Source organism: Ctenopharyngodon idella, chromosome 7 (assembly GCF_019924925.1).
Source record: "Ctenopharyngodon idella isolate HZGC_01 chromosome 7, HZGC01, whole genome shotgun sequence".
In the NCBI taxonomy this organism is placed as follows: domain Eukaryota; kingdom Metazoa; phylum Chordata; class Actinopteri; order Cypriniformes; family Xenocyprididae; genus Ctenopharyngodon; species Ctenopharyngodon idella.
In genome coordinates this window covers 12,552,246-12,572,936 of record NC_067226.1, presented here as the reverse complement: position 1 = coordinate 12,572,936, position 20,691 = coordinate 12,552,246, and the positions used below count along the sequence as shown (strand labels likewise).

General features: G+C 37.5%; 1 protein-coding gene across 4 annotated transcripts in view; it reads left to right on the top strand.

Moving 5' to 3' along the window:
* ambra1a (autophagy/beclin-1 regulator 1a) overlaps positions 1–20,691 on the top strand; it is an 82,386-nt gene that overhangs the window by 10,885 nt on the left and 50,810 nt on the right. For 3 of the 4 annotated variants that reach the window (XM_051901787.1, XM_051901786.1, XM_051901789.1), the window contains exons 8-12: positions 1,475–1,561; positions 2,945–3,127; positions 5,022–5,096; positions 5,603–5,703; positions 15,541–15,651. In XM_051901787.1, coding sequence (XP_051757747.1) covers positions 1,475–1,561; positions 2,945–3,127; positions 5,022–5,096; positions 5,603–5,703; positions 15,541–15,651 — 557 coding nt within the window. The remainder of the gene's footprint in view (positions 1–1,474; positions 1,562–2,944; positions 3,128–5,021; positions 5,097–5,602; positions 5,704–15,540; positions 15,652–20,691) is intronic. The other variant, XM_051901788.1, reaches the window with a different exon arrangement.

Below are 20,691 nucleotides of genomic sequence, written 5' to 3'. Positions count from 1 at the left end.
AAGTCTGACTTTGTTGAGTTCTGCAGTTAAGTTAACAACCCACTTTTATATGTTGAAGTTCATCATATTGGCACTTTTGTAAGGAATCTGACCTAAAATGTGGGACAGTCTTTGCAAATTGTGCCCCTCAAGGGTACCTGCAATGCCTGATACAGTCCTTTAGAGGGCAGTAGCTTATCACACTGCACATATGTGGCGGTCTCCAACATTGAGCGGCCAATGGGCCTTTATTCTGATTATGTACTTGCACTCTAACACACCGACCGACCTCCTCTTCTCATGTCGCTGAACAGCCTGTCCCATGTGCATGGCTGTGCTGTGATTCGGTTGTGTTTTAAGGGCAAAGCTGTGCAACAAAAAACAGTATCACGTATGCAGGAGAGCAAAAAAAAAAGAAAAGAAATACTGTTATTTGATGTTCTCCCATGAGTCCCACTCATGTTCAGTGTTACTGACTCATGGCTTTGAGCATCGTGCAAAGTTTCAGAACGAATTGTCATCACTACCTGCTTTAGTGTCGTACCTGTAACAAGAGTAACTTGTTCACTGTAAAATAAATAGAAAGTAACATAATTATTGTATAATTAATAACAGTTGCCTCTTTACAATAGCATGTTCCCAGAGACTAAATATTCTGATATTTAAACCTTTACTGTAGATACATAAAACTGTAGTACCAAATCATGCTACACGTTTTGCACTTGTGTGGGTTATTGTAGACAAAACAAGTTAAAAACACCCTTAGCATTAAAAGAACAGCAAATTTTGGAACTATTTTGTGCGAGAGTTTGCTTCATCTCTGTTAAAATGCAGATCTTGATCTTTAAGAGTCAAAGGGAGCAAACAAAGCAAACTGCGTGAAAAGGAGTCAGAATCGATCCGTTCTGTTTTTGCTTTGAGTCAAAGGGCAGAAGATGGCATTCTAATGAAGAGCTGAGCACACCCACACCAAAAACATTCACGTACACACACATCACACTGACTCATGCTGAATAAAAATGCCCTGCTTGCTACACAACTGTCCGTCCAGCTTTGTACCCTGCCAGTCGGAGGCAGCATGTTTTCGTCTGCAGGACACGGTCTCCTCTCTTAATGGCCTTCAGCGAACTCTTTGTTGTATGAGGAATAGTACAAACTCAAACTTAACAAATGCCCCAATTTAATGGGTTATTAACCGATTCCTAGCCAAGCCTGGCAGACTGCACATCATTACTTACACATTATATTCATTTAGCCTTCGCATAACAGTCGGTAATGAGCATACTAATGTCCTTGTGCAGTTTAATGAGATTTTTAATGATTGTGATGGCGCTTGGTAGGGAGTGTTACTGTAGAAACAGAGTAGTGGAAATTGGACGAAAATGTGTCGTCTTCGTTTTCGTGTGACGTCCTGTCCCGAGATTCTTTATATGAACAGGAAGTGAAGGTCTTTACAATTAGCAAACATACAAAGCTATATAATTCTGTTTTGTAGGAGGCTGCTGGAGTCATCCATGATGTCTCTTTCCAGATATGACGTCTCTGGATCACGAGACCACCCCATCTACCCCGACCCGGCCAGGTGATTCACTGTGTGTGTGTATTGTGTAAACTGCATTTCATGGTCATGCCGGTTGGCCGGTGAGGTCTGGGTAATGAGGAAGAGTGTGTGTCACACTGTCGGATGGCATTTCAGGCCTGCCAGCACCCCAATGTCCCCCTAATTCAAACATGGACACACAGAGCATGTCAGCATCCTCTGACTCTGTGAGCGAGGCTCATAATAAAGTGAATTCATGGCTAGTGAGTCATTGTTGAGCTCTGGGGAATCAGCTGTGGTCTTGGATCAAGACAGATTGTTAGCACGGACTCCCGCTGGCAGGTTCGCGCAAACACATGGGCTGACGCACACCTCTAACCTGTGAATTACCACAACAGACTCATTTCCCCCAGAGCAGAATGTACCTGGTGTTAGAAGCCATCTGAGCAGAGGGATAGTCCGACTCCAACACATTTAGAGGCTCAAGTAATTGGCGCTATATGACACTGTTGTTTCCCGGATCTCTCTGTCTGCCTGTATATTGGTCTAAAACACATGCCAATAAACAGTGTGTGTGCACGTTGGTGTGTTTTGGCTCTTTCAGACAGACTGCCACTGTTTTGGCTGATTCTCAGTTCCTTAGGAACTCTATAAAACCTGCCAAGTTTCTGTGTGTGTTTGTGAGGGAGAATATTCGATTTCATTTGCTTCATAATTACAGTAATTGACTGGTGAGGATGCGTTACCATTGTCTCACCTTGGTGATTATTTGGAGTTTAGCTCTGTTTTTCTTAGTATTGTAGTTCATCTGTTCCAAGCTGGTGGCAGATTTCCGTGCTTGACTAGTCCAAGACAGAACGAAACTCCAGATGCTCTTTCTGCAAAAAGGATTTTAGTTTTAAGGGCTTTATTCAGCGAGTCATCATGCCAAAATACTGAACGTCTCTGCAGCTGAATTAAATGCATAATAGATTCTTAAAATTGTTTAAAACATTTGATTGGTTTGTCGATACTGATGTCTTGTGGACTAACTTAAATGCCTCTGATTGGCCATTGCATGAATGTATTCGACAGTCTGTGTTTGGTTTCAGTCCTGAACCACTGCAAAAAAACCCACAATGAAATTTGAAACCTTTGGCAAAATGTTCATTAAACACAAAAAACACAATATTAAGTTACAAAAGTAGTTAAAGCTAAAGTTCATAGGTTTAAGATGCTGAAGTATCGGTATCTGTTTTGGTAGATTATTCAAAATAATTAGATACCAATATTAGCACACATGTTTTGTATCAGTGTATCTCCTAAATCAAGTATTTATTTGATTAATATATATCAGTATAAAAACAAGAGAATGACTTGTTTGATATATCTAGTGAATATCTGACATCATTGTGTTTTCTCTCTGTGTTGTTTGTGTGTTTGTAGGTTGTCCCCTGCAGCATATTATGCACAACGTATGATCCAGTATTTGTCTCGGCGTGACAGCATTCGGCAGCGCTCTCTCCGTCCCCCCAGCAGACCTCGACCCCTCTCCTCTAATTCCAACAGCCTCTCCCCTGGCCCCGCCCCCAGTGTGGAGAACAGCGAAGTTGATTTTGAGGAGTTTGAGTAAGTAAACAATCGCACAGACACATAAAGCCTGTGCCAAGTAATTGTTTCTGAGTTGTTACCTGCTCTCATCCGCTTATAAAAATCTCTATGGATTTATTTCCTTGTATTGTTGCTAGGCAACCCAACAAACACACAAGGCAGGCTCTGAATGCCAGAATGTTATCACTTTTGCTTTTCAACTGACTTATTGAGCTTGCCAACAATTTGTTTGTTGGGTTGCCTGTGGCGTCTCTTCTTATAGCGTTTGGCATTAGCATTGGCCTTGGCTTGAAATGCACTTTGACTGATTCCGATGGGATGTAGCAATGTACTGCTGTGAGCTTGTTGCTCTTTTCCTCAACTGCCGGACAACTGAAATTATATTTTTAGTTTAGAAGTCAGAGAAGAATTTTTCTTCTCACCCATTATGTTTTCAGTTCAATTAAAATGGTTTGTATTGTGCTTTTTAAGTGATCAAGCCAAAGGTGACAAGAAAAAATTCCCTACGATGTTTAAGTAGATGAGGAACAAACCTTGGGAGTCAAGCTGGGGAAGCCCCCTCATCGGGCTGCCACATATTTAAATAAATACAATACTGTCCAACTGTTTGGGGTCAGTAAGATTTATTTATGTTTATGAAAAAAGTATCTTAAATCTCAAGTAGATTTTTCTTAAGATATCTTTTACCAAGGCTGCATTTATTTGATAAATGATATATAAAACAGTAATATTGTGAAATATTACTACAATTTCAAGTAACTTAAGTTTGAATATTTTTTAAGCAATTGTGTAAAGTAATGCATTGATGGCAAACTATCTCTTTTGATTAATTTAACGCTTCCTTGCTAATTGAATTGATTTATGGAAACATAAATTTCCTTTAAAATATCTTACTGACACCAAGCTTTTGAACAGTAATGAATTAACAATGTTAATTTTAGCAGATGTTATCCAGCCACATAGTATTAATGATAACATTATGATTATAATAAGTCCAAGGGATATGTGAGTAGGTGGGATCCAGGCTGTGTATGACAGACGCCTGTTATAGCTAACACTGGATAAGACTCTGCAAAGGCAGATTGGGCGCAATGTTGGGGTTGCTTTTGGATTGTTTTTTTTTTTTGAATATTTGGTGAATAATCCATTGTTTTTTCCACAAGCAAATTATGAAATCACATGTCCATTTCAATATCATTATCAGCCATTTAAAAACCTGAGCAATACTCTCTTATTTTAGGGATAAAATCCAGACAGATTTTTAATATGCAAATGCTCTTTTAATTTGTTTGCAAAATGTGTTTTTGGAAGCAGCCAGCTAGTCTGTGCTCAGGGCTTTAGTCATTGGTCCTTTTATGGAACCATTAATGCTCCAAAAAATGTCTCTCTTTCCCTCTTCCCAACCCCTCCACTAGTTGAATATCAGTGCTTCTCTCCTCTCCAAACCACGCAGCTCTTCTCTCCCTCTCTTTCTCTCTTTTTTTCTTCTTTTTTTGGCACGGATTAGATGCCCTCCTCTGAGCTGATGAATAATTCCACCCGCTGGCTGGAGAGTTCAGCGTTCAGCTCTGCAGTCTGGGACCACAGATCCATATTCATCAGAATATTTATGAAACCCATCAGTCTTTCAGTTAGCCTTCATATTAATATTTATGTCTGCCATAATTTTTTTCATAAACTTTTTCTTTTCTTTCAGTTCTTTATCAATCATTCCCACTCTTACATTGTAAGCGTACTGATGTTCTCGTTGAGCTAAAAAGTGATTGCAGAGATATAGAACTGTGATTGGTTTAGTATTCACACTTTGACTCAGCTTTACAAAATGACAAAAGGCAAATGATTTTAAGCAAGTTATGATTGATCCAGTGATAATTACTATTATTGCTGACCAATTCTGTGTGTGTGTTTACAGGGAAAGTGGAAGCAGACATAGGGCTCCTCGTAATGCACGCATGTCTGCCCCCTCCCTTGGTCGCTTTGTACCCAGGTAAAGAACACTTTTAGCCTGTTTTACACCAAATACACCAGAACTCACATTCCAAAACCTTGTGAGCTGCCTCTGCCTACTGCCTTCCATCTGAGAGTGTGTTGTGTGTCATACAAATAGCACTCTGCAGGCGAATTGCACTGGAGACTTGACTCACAATTGATTTCAATGCTAGTTATGTGAGAGAAATGACACAGTATTTTAATAATAATATAAATAAACATTAATTATACACTACCGTTCACAAGTTTAGGGGTCAGTAAGGTTTTATAAAGTTAATGAAAGAAGTGTTTAATGATAACCAAGACTACATTTAATTGATCAAAAAAATCCTGGATATATTGTTTTACTGAGATTGTTGCAGTGCATTATAGGTTTACCATTTCAGTGAAATAAGCATGTAATGCTGATGAATGTGTTATACAGCCTCGGAACTATCAAAACTTGGGTTCACATGTCGTGTCGTTCTTGCTCACACTGCCTCTGTTTCACTTCATCTCTCCCAGGCGCTTCCTCCTGCCGGAGTTTTTGCCGTATTCTGGAATCTTCCATGAGCGAGGGCAGCCAGGCCTGGCAACACACTCATCCGTCAATAGGGTCCTCGCAGGTATGTTCGCCCTCTAAAGCTACAGGAGTTTTCTAATATTAGATGGGCTGGTACTCACTGAAGGCTTTGTCAGGGATGAAACTTTCCAAAAATGTTTGTATAATGTCATGTGTCAGGTCAATGACGAGTGCTAATTCGCCCACTCTCCCTGCTATTTTGGCTAGGAGGGCTCTCAGTGGGGCTCTTTAACAGTAGTTATATTAGCTTAGACTTTTTTGCATTAAAGTAGTAGTTCAACTGAAAATAAAATCATCTCTTCACATTCATGTTGCCACAAATATGTATAATTAGCACAAGGGGTTTCAGATTCCATACAAAACATAAGTCGTATGAACTACTTTTTGGGGGGAATTCAACTAAACTTCAGATGAACAAATTTTCATTTTCGAGTGAACTATCCCCTTAGTATTAGCTATGTATAGCTGCAGCGACATTAACAATGTGTTCGCTGGAGAAATTTTGTTTCAGCTACTGTGATATTCTTGTGTTTTTTTTTTTTTTTGTTTGTTTGTTTTTTTTCACCATACAAAACCTTTTAGAACAAACACTCATGCTGGCTTCTTCACTTGATGCAAACATCTGTTGTTTTGTATTTCTCAAAATGAGCCTTATTTTGAGAAATACAAAACAATAGATGTGCCCTACCTCTTATACCAAACCTACTATCAATACACTTCAAAGCAACTTTCTAAAAAGCCTTAGTCTTGAAATATACATCTCGATACACCTGTATGCCCTCATTTTAAGGTTATTTTAAAAAAAAAAAATGTCTTGACGCCAGCTGCATCGGATATGCCACTGAACATCTTTCCTTCATTTAGTCAACAACTTCCAGAAGTGCGGAAGAACCAAACAGATGTTGTGAATGAATAGTAAATTACTAGACATGTACTATGGAGGCAGAAAAAAAAATTAGGAAACAACAAGCATAGTTGTTATTTTCAGGGCCAACGTTACAAATTTTTATCAGCCATCTTTTTAGTGCTTGTGAGGGCGGACGTTCCTTACTTCACCGACCCCACTCCCCACATATCCTGCACCAATTCAAAACAATGCAAATATCCACAGAACTGTTTTTTGCTTTTGCATACTGGCATTCTCTCTCTCTCCCACACAGAGAGGCATCTTCAGCCCACACTAATTGCAGTGTGTGATATGAGGTTCAGAAATGCCCCTCTCCAAACCCTCTCCAGCTCACACAAAAAACCGCATCACGGCTTCACTTTACAGAGCAGCAGTTGTTCTGTCCCTCTCCTCTCCTCTCCTCTCCTCTCCTCTCCTCTCCTCTCCTCTTTATTTTTCTAAACTGTGGAAGGGATAGTTCAAAAATTAAAATTCTGTCATTTATTCACCTATAGCACATGTCGTTCAAAACTCGCATGACTTATACTTATGTGTATGTGTGAAAGAGAGAGAGTAAACAGATGGAAACACAAGATGTTTTGAATGTTTTAGCTGTTTGTGTACAGTGAAAGTCAAGGGGCTTCAATGTTGCTCAGACCCTAATTATCTTCAAAATATCTGAAGAAAAACAAAAGTCATGTAGTTAATGGTGACAGAATGGTTTTTTTGGTGAAATATCTTGTGCAGCTGTGGTGTTAAAAAGTGCATGTTCATGTCAAATTTGAAACGATTATTACAGTCACCTGACAGATTTTTCTGTGGCAAGATGAATTATGTGCATAAATTAACTGTGAACTATTGTTAAATCTGTACTTTATCTATTATTTACTAATTGTTAAGTGCACTTTGGGTGAACTAATCATATTTAATTTCTTCATTTTTAAATAGAGAATTACTTTACCCAGCATCCTATAATCACTCTTGAAATTAAAGTTCAGTTATAGGGGTTGTTCTGTGGACTCCTATTATATTGTGTTGCAGAGGGTAGTTGAATAGCCATGAGGTATGATTGGCCCTTGTTCCAAGATGAGAGAGGAGGACTGTTATTGTGAACTCCAGGGCAAATATCCAAACTGACGGCAATTACCAGCACACATTACCCCTCCTTCAAGCATTCTCCTTCTCTAACTGCTCTTAGACCACTTTATACAAGCTCCACAGTGCAAAGCACACACACACACATTTAGACACAACTATTCACATGTCCAGGATTTCTCTCTTACTTTCTCTATCTGCTATTGCTGTGTACTTATTTTTCTACCCTGAGATCAGGGCTCTTCAATTACTTTCTTCTGAGAGCCAGATTATCCAAATGGAAATTTTAAGGGAAGGCCAGCATTTTTCAAAGTAATTATTAGATTATAGCACTTTCATTTCAAGTCTAAAATGTTATAATCAAAAACAAAACTAAACACTAATACTTCCAATTGTAGTGTACTATTTTTGTGTGTGTATATATATATATATATATATATATAATGTGTATATATATATATATATGTGTATATATATATATATATATATATATATACACACACAGTATCTCACAGAAGTGAGTACACCCCTCACATTTTTGTAAATATTTTATATCTTTTCATGTGACAACACTGAAGAAATGACACTTTGCTACAATGTAAAGTAATAAGTGTACAGCTTGTATAACTGTCCCCTCAAAATAACTCAACACAGCCATTAATGTCTAAACCGCTGGCCACAAAAGTGAGTACACCCCTAAGTGAAAATGTCCAAATTGGGCCAGAGCCCAATTCACCAGAGCTTCACAGGTTGCCACTGGAGTCATCTTCCATGACGACATCACGGAGCTGGTGGGAGACACTTCTGAGATACTGTGTGTGTGTGTGTGTGTGTGTGTGTGTGTATATATATATATATATATATATATATATATCACATACATACATTATGGAAACAGTCTTTCTTCCCAGTCTGTGAGCTAAATGAGCCTGGACCTGGAGGTATTTTAGGCAGATATGAAGCCATTTTAGTTGACAGATTAAGTATACAGAGAGTGTACAGATATGACAGATAGTATTTGAGTATATGATATGATCATTAGTGAGCCCATAACAAACATGATTTAATAATGGTCAAGCTTGAGAATGACTCACAGCCATATGCAGAACCAAACATAGGATATATGCAGGTTCAGTGGCGTTTCCCGCTATCACTCTTTTCGAGTGCTATAGTCAACATGAACAACAAGCTACAACAGTTCATTGCTCAATGTCAAAAGTAAGACTTTATCAAATATGTATGCTTGGGGAGTAGCTGAACTATGGCTATAGGATGTGCTCCAAATATGGCCTAGTAATTATTGAACTCTGAGTGTTTTTGATTTCACCGCAGTTTTGTACAGAACACACTCTTATGTATCAGGCAGCTCTGTGTTATTTAAATCAACCAGAGGGGGCTGTATTTGGCCCACGGGCTACTTAGTTGCCAATCCCTTTTTTTGATTCTCCTCTTCTTTCTCGTCTGTCTACCCTACATTAAAACTATATTTCTCATTGAAACCAGAATAAGACAGTGAAAATTTTTTCAGCTTTACCTTAAAGGGTTAGTTCTCCCAAAAATAAAAATTCTGTCATTTACTCAACCTCATGTTGTTCCAAACCCGTAAGACTTTGGTTCATCTTCGAAACACAAATGAAGATGTTTTAATGAAATTTCTCTCCCTCCATTGACAGTCTCTACCACTTTGACGTTTCAAAAAGTTCATAAAGAGATCGTAAAACTAATCCATATGAATTGAGCGGTTTAGTCCCAATTTTCTGAAAGGACATGATGATCGCTTTATATGATGAACAGATTTAATTTAGGCATAGGGTGTGTGTGTAGTGTACATGTGTGTTTATTAAATATTGTTGAACTACCGATAGGAAGTATGATAAAGCCAGAGCTGGAGGGCCTTAGGATGGAGTGTGTAATGAATGAAGGGGTAGTGGTGGAGAACAGTGACTCTCTCTAATTCAGCCCAGCTCTGATCCATTCAGTCCTGCTCCACCCAGTGCTGCAGGCCTGACGGATCCCTCAGGCTCTTATTGTCAGAGAGAAACCCAGTTTATATGGACTTTTCAGAGCATGAAAAACTGTAGCACAGACCCGATTATCTTTAATGGAATGGACCTTTCACCAGACTTTCTCTCTCTCTCTCTTTTCTGCTCTGTCGGGTCAGTGCTGAAGAGGCTGGTGAGTATATATGAAGCGTATGACTGAATTCTGCTGCATGGGCAGATTGGCAATTTATGTTTTGGTGTGTGAAGTAAATTTCAACCATTTTGAAAAGCACTGATATAATTAGTTTTTTTCATGAAGAAACACACTTTTCTTGGTAGTCATCCTAAATTTAGTTATTGTATGGGACACTTATGATGACCTCATTTAGCACACGCACCACATGCCATACAAAGACTCCCTCGGGTAATTGTTCCTTAAAAACACTCAGTAGAGCCACTCTTAAAACACAGCTGAGTCTATGGAGAGTTCAGGTGAGGTCTCTCTCTTTTTCTCTCCCTCCCATTTTCTCTTGTTTCTTGTCTTTGTCTTTCTGGGCAGCTCCAGGAAGTGACCCGATTTTGAGAGGTGCAGCGTCAGTAATGCCCCTCAGCTGCTCTTTATTCTTTAACATTAGCAACAGACTCAGAAGTCAGGGGTCACATATCCTGTCCTACCTATTATACATATCCTATCCTAACTATTTCCTGCTATATGTATAAGAGGATTCTGAGTCTGAGATGCTGTTGAGAGGAATCACAGCTATGTAAGGAATAAAACACTAGCTTATGGTAAATATTTTTACAATTTAAAATAACTGTTTTCTATTTGAATATATTGTAAAATGTAATTTATTCCTGAGATCAAAGCTGCATTTTCAGCATCATTACTTCAGTCTTCAGTGTCATATCAGAAATCATTATTTTTTTTATTTGCTGCTCAAGAAATATTTATTATTATTGTCAGTGTTGAAAACAGTTATGCACATTTTTTTCAAGATTCTTTGATGAATATAAAGTTCAAATAAACAGAATTTATTTGAAGTAGAAATCTATGTCTTTACTGTCACTTTTGATCAATTTAATTCATCCTTCCTGAATAAAAGTATTATTTTCTTTCCAAATAAATAAAAAATCTTACTGACCTCAAACTTTTGAATGGTAGTACGTAATGTTACAAAAGCTTTCCATTTCAGATAAATGCTGTTCTTTTGAACTTTCTATTCATCAAAAGGATCCTGAAAAAACTGCACACAACTGTTTTCAACATTGATGATAATAATAATAAATGCTTCTTGAGCAGCAAATCAGCATATTAGTATGATTTCTGAAGGATTATGTGACACTGAAGACTGGAGTAATGATGCTGAAAATCCATCTTTGCATCACGGGATTAAATAACATTTTAAAATATATAAAGATATTTTAAATTGTGATAGTATTGCACAATATTACTGTTTTTGGTCAAATAAATACAGCCTTGGTGATCATAAGAGAGAATTAAAAGATCTTACCAGACCCAAACTTTTGAACAGTAGTGTGTAAATTTTTTTGCATAATTACTCCATTTGTTTAAAAATGTTTTGACTAGTGTGCGATTCCGAACATAGCCTGTGATTAAAATATTCTCTGTCAAATCACATCATCAAATAGAGATGGCTTAAACAAATATTATAGATACATTCAGACTCAAAGAGAGAACTTTTGTCTGTAAAAGGAGTTCAGTTTCAAATGATATTTGCATTTCATCCCTTTGATACTGTCGCCTTTTGAGAGCGGTAGCCTCTGGGTAAAGTGAAAGAGGATGCAGCTTGTCAGGGCTGTTGTTCATGCAATCAAAATCTCTCCAGATGACACAGCGTTATGACATACTGGGCTGCTGAGTTGTATCCAGACAACATTGCAGTACTCATGCCAGCTGGATTGGTGACTAGTTAACAGTTGTAACAGCTTTCCTGCTCTGTGTGAAAAGGTGCAGACCTGACCTCCTCAGTGCTAACTGCCTGTGCCTGTGAGTGCTGAGATTGTAATTGGTCTTGAGCAGAAGTTTAATCAGCCAGCATGGCTGGAAGCGCTGATCCTGCCAAGACTCTGAGACCTGTTAAACTAATGATCCAAACTTTCAAGTTGTCCCCCAGTGCATTTGCCTAGTTTAACAGAGAACCATTTTAACATCTGACACTGTATTTTTGAGATTCACAAAATATTAAGTGAATCCTAACAGGATAAGAGAATGTGACATGAATTTTTGAGCAATTTGGCAAAGGCCTCAGATGGTTGAGGAAGTGTGTTTATGGCGGTGTGTCCTGGTGGTTTGTGTACTGTTCATCCACCTGACGGACTCTCCTTTCTGAACTACACCTGACACGTAGTGTTGTAGTCAAGACCACCTAAACCGAGACCAAGACCAGTGTGTGTCAAAACCAAGACAAGACCAAGACTTATTTTCTTATTGTCTTATTTTTAATCAATAATTACAATTAGAATAATAAGACACTATATAGAGCTGTTACCAATCAATGGAAAAACTGTAATCAATTGAAAAACTCAATCAAATTAATGATGTTAGCAAAGAAATCAGACAATGCAATGGCAATTTAGCAATATCCCTGCAGTTGTGATCTTGACCGGTCTTGAAATAAAATCCTGAGTCCTTTTAGTCTGAGACTAAGACAAGACCAAGACCTTCAAAAAATGGTCTTAAGACCGGTCTCGAAGTACTATAACACTACCTGATAGAGTAACCACCTAGAAAATACTTCTTCTAACTTTCGCTCTTTGCAGTCCTCTATAAATTAGGCTTATTAAAGTGTTATAAGATTACATATGGCCATTTGAGTGCATGTTTGAGTATCATTGATGTTGTTAAAACACAATGTATCATTGATGTTGTTATACACAATATAGTGTTAACATATTCCTATTTGCTCATATGCTCTTTTTATGTATTTGGCTCAATTTCATTTAGTCTCAGTTTAATTTTCTCTCTCCCCAAGGCGAAGCTGAAGCAGTGTTTTTGAATAATTGAATCCTATCGTTATCAAATGAGTGGCAATATGTCTTCCAATGGAATTGTTACAGTGACTGAATATGATTATAGCATCCATATTGTTTCAAGTGACAAACAAATGTGTAAATATCAGATTAGCTTATTTTTGACATCTCAAAACTGTGAACACATTGACTGTAAAATAATGCGAATTATTAGTAGCAGTATAATGTTGGGGATAGTTCACCCAATTATATCAAAATATTTTCTTATATATATCTTCCTCTTATACCTTTCTCAGAATACCTTTTTTATTCCACAAAAGAGAGAAATTCATGCAGGTTTGAAGTGACATGAGGGTGAGTAAATGAAGGGTATTTTTGGGTGAACTGTCCCTACAAACAAGGTGTTGCAGTGAAATGGGTTCTTTTGAAATGGGTGTTTTGAAATACCTCTCCATTCTTGGCTGTTTTTTTTTTTTTTTTTAACTTTTTAATCTGTGAATGTGTAAATGACTGGGAAAATGTACATGAATATATCCCCCATTGTCTCTGCAGCCTCTGTCTACCTTATAAAATTCTCCTCAAGCACTCAGCACCCTCAAAAGTTCAATTTTTCAGGCAATTTGTTGTGCATCTGAGGAAAACGATGGCTGTGAAAAAGGTTTAGCTCATAACTGCACTGTGACAGATGATAAATACTTAATCCCTCACCCTCATCCTTGTGCTTTTTTTTTATTTTTTTTTTTTTTTTATAAATTTGTCACGTAAGTGTAGTTAATTCTTGTAAATTCTGTCTGTTCCTCATCTGTTCCACCCCACTCCTCTAAACTGTCTCTAAAATTAAACCATGTTACAGTAAAATGAATTATCTCCTTTGTTTTCTGAAGATGACTTTGTTTCACACTGACTTTTTTTTTAACGTCTCTGTCATATTAATAACTTTTTTTAGTGCAGTTTCTTTTGTGATTTGCCCTGTTGTTGACCTGCACTTTTGAGTGTAAAGATTTTGAGGATTCGGTTTCAATGAACACACTCATCTCAGTTCTGTCCATCATTCTGTCTTTCCCTGTAAAAGCTTCCCCTTCAAATTCTTCATTTGTCATAAAATGTCTCTGTCGTTATGGCTAAAACTTACACCACTATTCAAAAGTTTGGGGTAAGATTTTCTTTAAAAAAAAAAGAAAAAGAAAGAAAGAAATTAAAACTTTTATTCAGCAAGATGCATTCAATTGAATCAAAGTGACAGTAAAGACATTTATAATGTTACGAAATATTTAGATTTCAAATAAATGCTGTTCTTTTGAATTTTCTATTCATTAAAGAATCCTGGTGAAAAATGTATCACAGTTTCTGCTAAAATATTAAGCAGCACAACTGTTTTCATCATTGATAATAATCAGAAATGTTTCTTGAGCACTCAATCATCATATTAGAATGATTTCTGAAGGATAATGTGACACTGAAGACTGGAGTAATGACTGTTGAAAATTCAGCTTAACCATCACAGGAATAAATGACATTTTAGAACATATTAAATAGAAAACAGTTATTTTAAATTGTAATAACATTTCACAGTATTACAGTTTTTACAATTATCAAATAAATGCAGCCTTTGTAAACATAGAAGAGAAAATTATTACAGACACCAAACTTTTTAATAGTAGTGTTAGTGTAAATGATATGTGCTTTTATTTACACACAGCGGACTTTCTGTTTTCCTACATAGATGTGTTGTATTTCAGGTTAGGTTTAGTGTAAAGTCCATATCATTCTGTTTCCCAAAGGGTCTTTTATAGTGAAGGAAGCTCTCCAGCTCATTAGCCCATGGCTGTTAGAGCAGCTCCTGAAAGCCCGGTCTGAATGCCAGCTTACTGCACCTGGGTGTCTGTGGGCCATAATGGGCAGACAGCAGAGTGCAGGGGGAAGCTGCGTAATAGATATTTATGTCTGCATTACGTCTCCTTGAGTTCAGGTCATAACAGGCAAATCTAATCTGTTAGCCAGGCCCAGGATCGACCCTCTACTAGCAAATGGACCTCTAAGTGTACTGTTTGGCCAAAGCCTTCCCTCTTCCCTTCTGTAATTATGGTGACAAGGCTGAGCACTGGAGAGGACAGCCTGACATTTCCTTGTTTACCTCAGAAAAGAGTTATGTTGCAGGCAGAGACCTGTATTAAATTCAATGGCAAGTGTGTTGTCTGATTTGCTAATTGCCCGGAGTATAATATGGTTAATATAACCATTGAGGGACTCTTAGTGGAAGAAGTTATCGCAGATAGATAAGATTCCTGAGGCAAAACAAGGCTTTACTTTTATTGTCTAGATCAGATGCAGAAGCGGATTTGTAGATTTATTAAATATGGATATATGTGAAACTTTCGCCTGCTTTTTGTCTGTTTTTTTTTTAATCTGCTATCCTCTAACTTAACAAGAATATGCACAGTGGGTTTGACCAGTATTAGTAGGGCCCATGTTATTAATTTTCCTGTGTTCTGCTTGAGTGTTCAGACCTTGGGGTTGCACTCTGAGACTCCATGTAAACCACAACAAAACACAACAATCTCTTCAGTTAAATTCTGTTAGATTTTTGTTCTTGTAATCTGCTGTTGCTGTTGTGGTCACTACCGTTCAAAGGTTTGGGGTTGGTAAGATTTATTAATATTTTTGAATGAAGTGTCTTATGCTCAACAAGGCTGCATTTTATTAGTAAAATAGTAATATTGTGAAATATTATTACAATTTAAAATGTTCTATTTTAGAAACCATGATATATTTAGAAACCAACCATTTGAACGGTAGTGTAAGGAATCTGCATTATCAACCTATTTACATGGAAATATTGACTGATTGTGGATTTTTTAAAATTGTTGTATAAGTAATATGTGACTGACTTTTTTGTGTGTGTGTGTGTGTGTGTGTGTGTTTAAAGGTGCTGTAATTGGAGACGGTCAATCTGCAGTAGCCAGCAACATTGCTAACACAACCTATCGTCTACAGTGGTGGGACTTCACCAAATTCGACTTGCCCGAGATCAGTAATGGTGAGTGGTGGCAGGGAATGCATAAAAGTCATTAAAGGTGCAATGTGTACATTTTAGGAGGATTGACAGAAATGCAATATAATATACATAACTATGTTTTCAGTGGTGTATAAAGACCTTACATAATGAACCATTATGTTTTTATTACCTTAGAATGAGCCATTTCTCTCTACATTCACCGCGGGTCACTTTACATGTTAAGTCACCATTTAGCACCAGCATGTTTCATAGTCTTGAAACATAGTCTTGATGACTGAGTTTTGCATTTAAACAGAAGAATAATCAACAAAAGGCACGTGTTCTTTCTGAGATTTAATATTTGCCATGTGCCCATCCACCTGAACAGAAAAGTGCCTCAATACCCCACAGTGCTGAAGAAATCGTAGTGAGGGGAAAGGCTGCACCGTGATAGAGTAGCTGTAGAGAAAGGTAATAGTGAGCACTCCACTGAGCACAAGAGTGCAGCTGATGGAGGGCAGATGCCATGGACAGGAGAGGAAATTGGTCACATATTAGAGTTATTTTCTTCCCTGCCTCTCTCTTTCTTTCTCTGTCACGATGAGCGTTACTGGAAGCTCTTGCCGATTACCCAGGGCTGATTACAAGATTGCAGAGTGATTCTTGCTATCTAGGCTTGATCTCACACCTGGCAGCACTTAGTCACTAACATCTGTTCAGCCTGTGAGAATCTTCAATCTCAAGAAAACAAAGGTTAGCATCCCTCAGGGTATGTACACATAGCCAGATATACACAAGAAAATGAGTGTTGTGAATGCTGTGTTTGTTGCGGTGTGAAGATTAAAAAAAATCAAAGTCAATCCTTATAAAATTCAGTTTGACCTTCACTTATCTCTTAACACAGACGTGCCAGACTTGCCGAGGATCTGTTGATGGATGAGGATTGAGAGTTTTATTTGTCAGTTCTGTTGAAGACCCAGTCATTTATAAATACTCAGATCTCCCAAAGACAGGGCAATAAAAACTGATTTCAGCAGCACTGTTGTCTATAGTACTATTTTGTAAAATACATCATAGAAATGAGACCGAACAGCACAATGCATATCATGCATGCAGAAGTGCATCCCAGTGTCAGTCGGGTCCAGTTCAATCAGATGGCTATTTCTGAGGACAATAAATATTTTGTTAGGTTTTTGTTAAAGCTATTCAAACACAAACAATTGTTTGGAAATCCCCTTACACTACTTGAATTGCAGAATCCCCAGCTTTGGCCCAAACACCCTGGAAAAAGTCTCTGGCTTTGCAATATTTTGCAAAATATGGCTTGTTGTGGCTTATCGTTTTTATTATTAAGTACCCCAAAGAAAAGTGGATGGAACGATTTGCCATACAACACTGTTTGCAGAACTGAGAGTTCATTCTAATTGTTTGTGCTCTTCTGTTCCGTGCAAAGGGGCAGTCATGAGTGCCCTAAGCAGTGATCACAGGAAGTGTTCTCAGCCAAATTAGAAAGTTGGTCCATTCATTCTAAGAATGAATCCAGACCACTATAACAATAATGACACAGTGGAATGATATTGTTGGAATAACTTTCAGAGCAATTTGTTTTCCTTCTTTAATGTGCGTTCATCATTTATGTATGTTCACAGAGCATAAGTGAAGTGTACGCTTATAATAAACAGATCGTTATTGTCCATTGGTGTGGACCATGTGTAGCTATTATAGTTAACTGTTATAGTTTTGGTTCTTGCTGTTAACAGGCCTTTATGGCCATGAAAACCACAGCACAGTACTGCTACACTGTAGTATAAATTCTTCTTATGCTTTCAACATGATACATTTTTTGGAATAATTTTATTAAAAATTGATAACCAAGTTGAATTACAGTAGACTTACATTTTAAGCAGTCTGTACTTAAAAGAAGGACATTTTTTGTTAGATCCACACAGCAGAGTGACTTTGATTAGAATGTTAACCGACATTGATCACAGATTAGTATTGTCACAGAAGTATTGCATCTTTTGTAATCTAAAGAAAAAGAAAGTCAGCAGTTGTTAGATATCAGAGCACATAGGATCAGGTATGCTACAGGACCACTAAAGTAAATGGAAAATAGCGGGAGGTAGAGCTGGGCCATGTCAGCTGAGCAGAAAACTGACCCCCTGGTCAGAAGCCCTCTTCACTTCCCAGCAGGCTGCTACCACTGCCCTACAGAGGCCCGAGTGCATTCTTCTGTCCTCCCACAGTACACATTCCCTCTGATACGTCAGTGCATTCTAATTACAAATACAAGAAGTCCGTTATAGGCATTAGATGTCAAATAAACTGTGCTATTGATTTTGGAGCCCATTAGAAGTTCATATATTGTGCAGCAGTCATAGCACTGAGTAATACTTAAACAGCTCATGCTCAATATGTGGAAGCTCATTGTTCTAGAAAACACTTAAGATCGAAACATTTCCATTAGACATGCTCTTGCCATAGCTTTTAATTAAGTATGACTGGGCTTTTGTAAACTTTTTTTTTCTTTTTGGCCTATATAATTCTTTCCTCTATAATTATTTGAATGCAGTCTGGTTTAATTGTTAGAAAAAGCACTTAATCTTCTTAGAAAATACTTGTACTTGCTTTAATTATGTGCTCTGGCTTAAATATCACAAAATCAGTTTGATATAGTGAAGAATTTTTTTCCATCCAAGAATGGTAGGAGGACACATCTGTTAGAAATACAGTGCACTTGTTAAAATAGCTTGTAAAAAATAGCTTGTCAGACTTCAGGCTATAATCATTAATGTAAATGGGACATATTTCAGATTTTTAGGCCATATGATAAGTAATTGCGTATTTGCTTTGTAGATGAATGATGCTCTGTAGCTCAAATGTTGGCAGTAATAGAAGTTGATTTGAATCTGAGAGGCAATTTCTTGTGTCCTTGTGATGACAGTAATTTAGCTGCAGGTCTTTGAGCTAAACTTTGCAAAGAATTGAGGCCTGGCCAGTGTAATATAATACAAACTCTCTGTCTAGAGGTTACACACGAGAGCATCTGCCCATAACATAACATCTTTTTCTGCGTGCTGCAACATTATATGGTAGTCAGCGTGTGAATTAGTTTGTGTGTGTGTGTGTGTGTGTGTGTGTGTGTGTGTGCATCTACTAGATTTGTACCCAGAAGTGAGCTAAATCTGACAAAACCTCCTTTTTGGGCATGTGCACAAGAACACAAAACACTAAAGAAGATATTTTTAAGAATGTCGGTAACCAAACAGTTGATGGGCCCCACTGAATTCTATTGTATGGAAAAAAATACAGTGGAAGTCAAAGGGGCCCATCAACTGTTTGGTTACCGACATTCTTCAAAATATCTTCTTTTGTGTTCAGCAGAAGAAAGAAATTCATACATGTTTGGAACAACTTGAGGTAGAGTAAATGATGACAGAATTTTACATTTTTGGTTGAACTATCCCTTTAATACAATGCCGTTCACACACAGTTCAGTTATTTACGGTAGTAACAACTGCATTTTATAACCGAACTCACAACTGAATATTTTAACCACCTAAACCATCTGACAGAAACCATCTTTGGAAAAAATATTTGAAGTTTGTAATAGGATTTTTTAGCTTTGCTTGCGTCCCATTCGATTAAATGGAGAGGATGGGGTTTATGACTTATACTGCTGCCAGCCACCGGGGAGGGCAATTGAAATGCTTTGGCTTCACTTTTCAGGACTTGTGCGGCACACTTGGTTGCCACCTGTCATAAAACGCAAGACATTTTCTGTTGATATTATGAGTAATACTGTTGTACCATGGTGTAGTACTTTTTTTAATCTGATGCGTGCAACAGTTTCTAATGTATTAGAGAAGATAGTGCTGTTACTGCTAGTCATTTTCTCAAGTTCATTTGTGTTTATGGGTACACTGAGCAGCTGAGACAGATCAGGCAGGTTATTTGCGAATCTATCTATAGTGGTTAGGATATTGTTCTTCCTGGTCGATAACGTGGAGCGATATGGCAATTATCAGCAGTACGCACGTTACAAGGTCAGTGACATCATCACTTTGCAGTAGAATATCTATATCAGTAGGATTGTTTTCATCCGATATAATTAAATCTAGTGTATGATTAAAATGATGAGTGGGTCTGGTGACGTTTTGCTTGACCGCAAAAGAGTTTAGTCAATCTGTAAACTCAACCTCTAACACATCATTTGTATTATCTACGTGAATGTTAAAAGTCTCTGACAATCAATGCTTTATTGACGTTGACCAATAGGTCTGAGAGAAAATCCACAAACTATTAGAAAATCAACATAGGGCCCTGGAGTTCTATACAAGGTAGCCAAAGCAAGAGATAGTAGGGATTTTTTTCTTATCTGAAAGTGTAACATTTAGCACAATCACTTCAAATGAATTAAACCTATGTCCTGTTTTCTGAGTAACATTAAGAATATCTGTATAGATTGTTACAACACCACCACCACCACGACCAATCAGAAGCGCCTCCTGCTTATAACCGTAGCCTGGTGGAGTAGACTCATTAAGACCAAAATATTTATTTGGTTTAAGACAGGTTTCAGTAAGCCAGAATACATCAAAACTATTATCTGTGATAATTTCATTTACAATAACCGCCTTAGGCGTGAGCTATCTAATGTTTAGGAGCACAAGCTTTAGAAATTGTTTTTGTTCACTAATTTTGTGATTTTTCTGGTTTAATCATGATCAGATTTTTTCTAGATCCTATAGAACAGAGTATGGAATGGACTACACACACACTTCTATCAATTAGGAGGGTAGAACAACAAAGGTTGTGATTTGAGGTTTGACTTGCACACCATACTTGTGAGTGACTGACTGACTGACTGATGGACTGAATGACGGACTGACTGCACTCAAAGGTAGACACACATTCGCCATTAGAACATATAAACAGTAATTTTCTGAAGGAAGTCGGATAAAACTAGCGATGTCAAAGCATTCCGATTGTTTTTGATATAGAATACTATCAGGGATATATTCAGTCAAAAGAGAAAATAATAGGTTAAAAAAAGAGTATTAACAATCAACTTGACAGAGC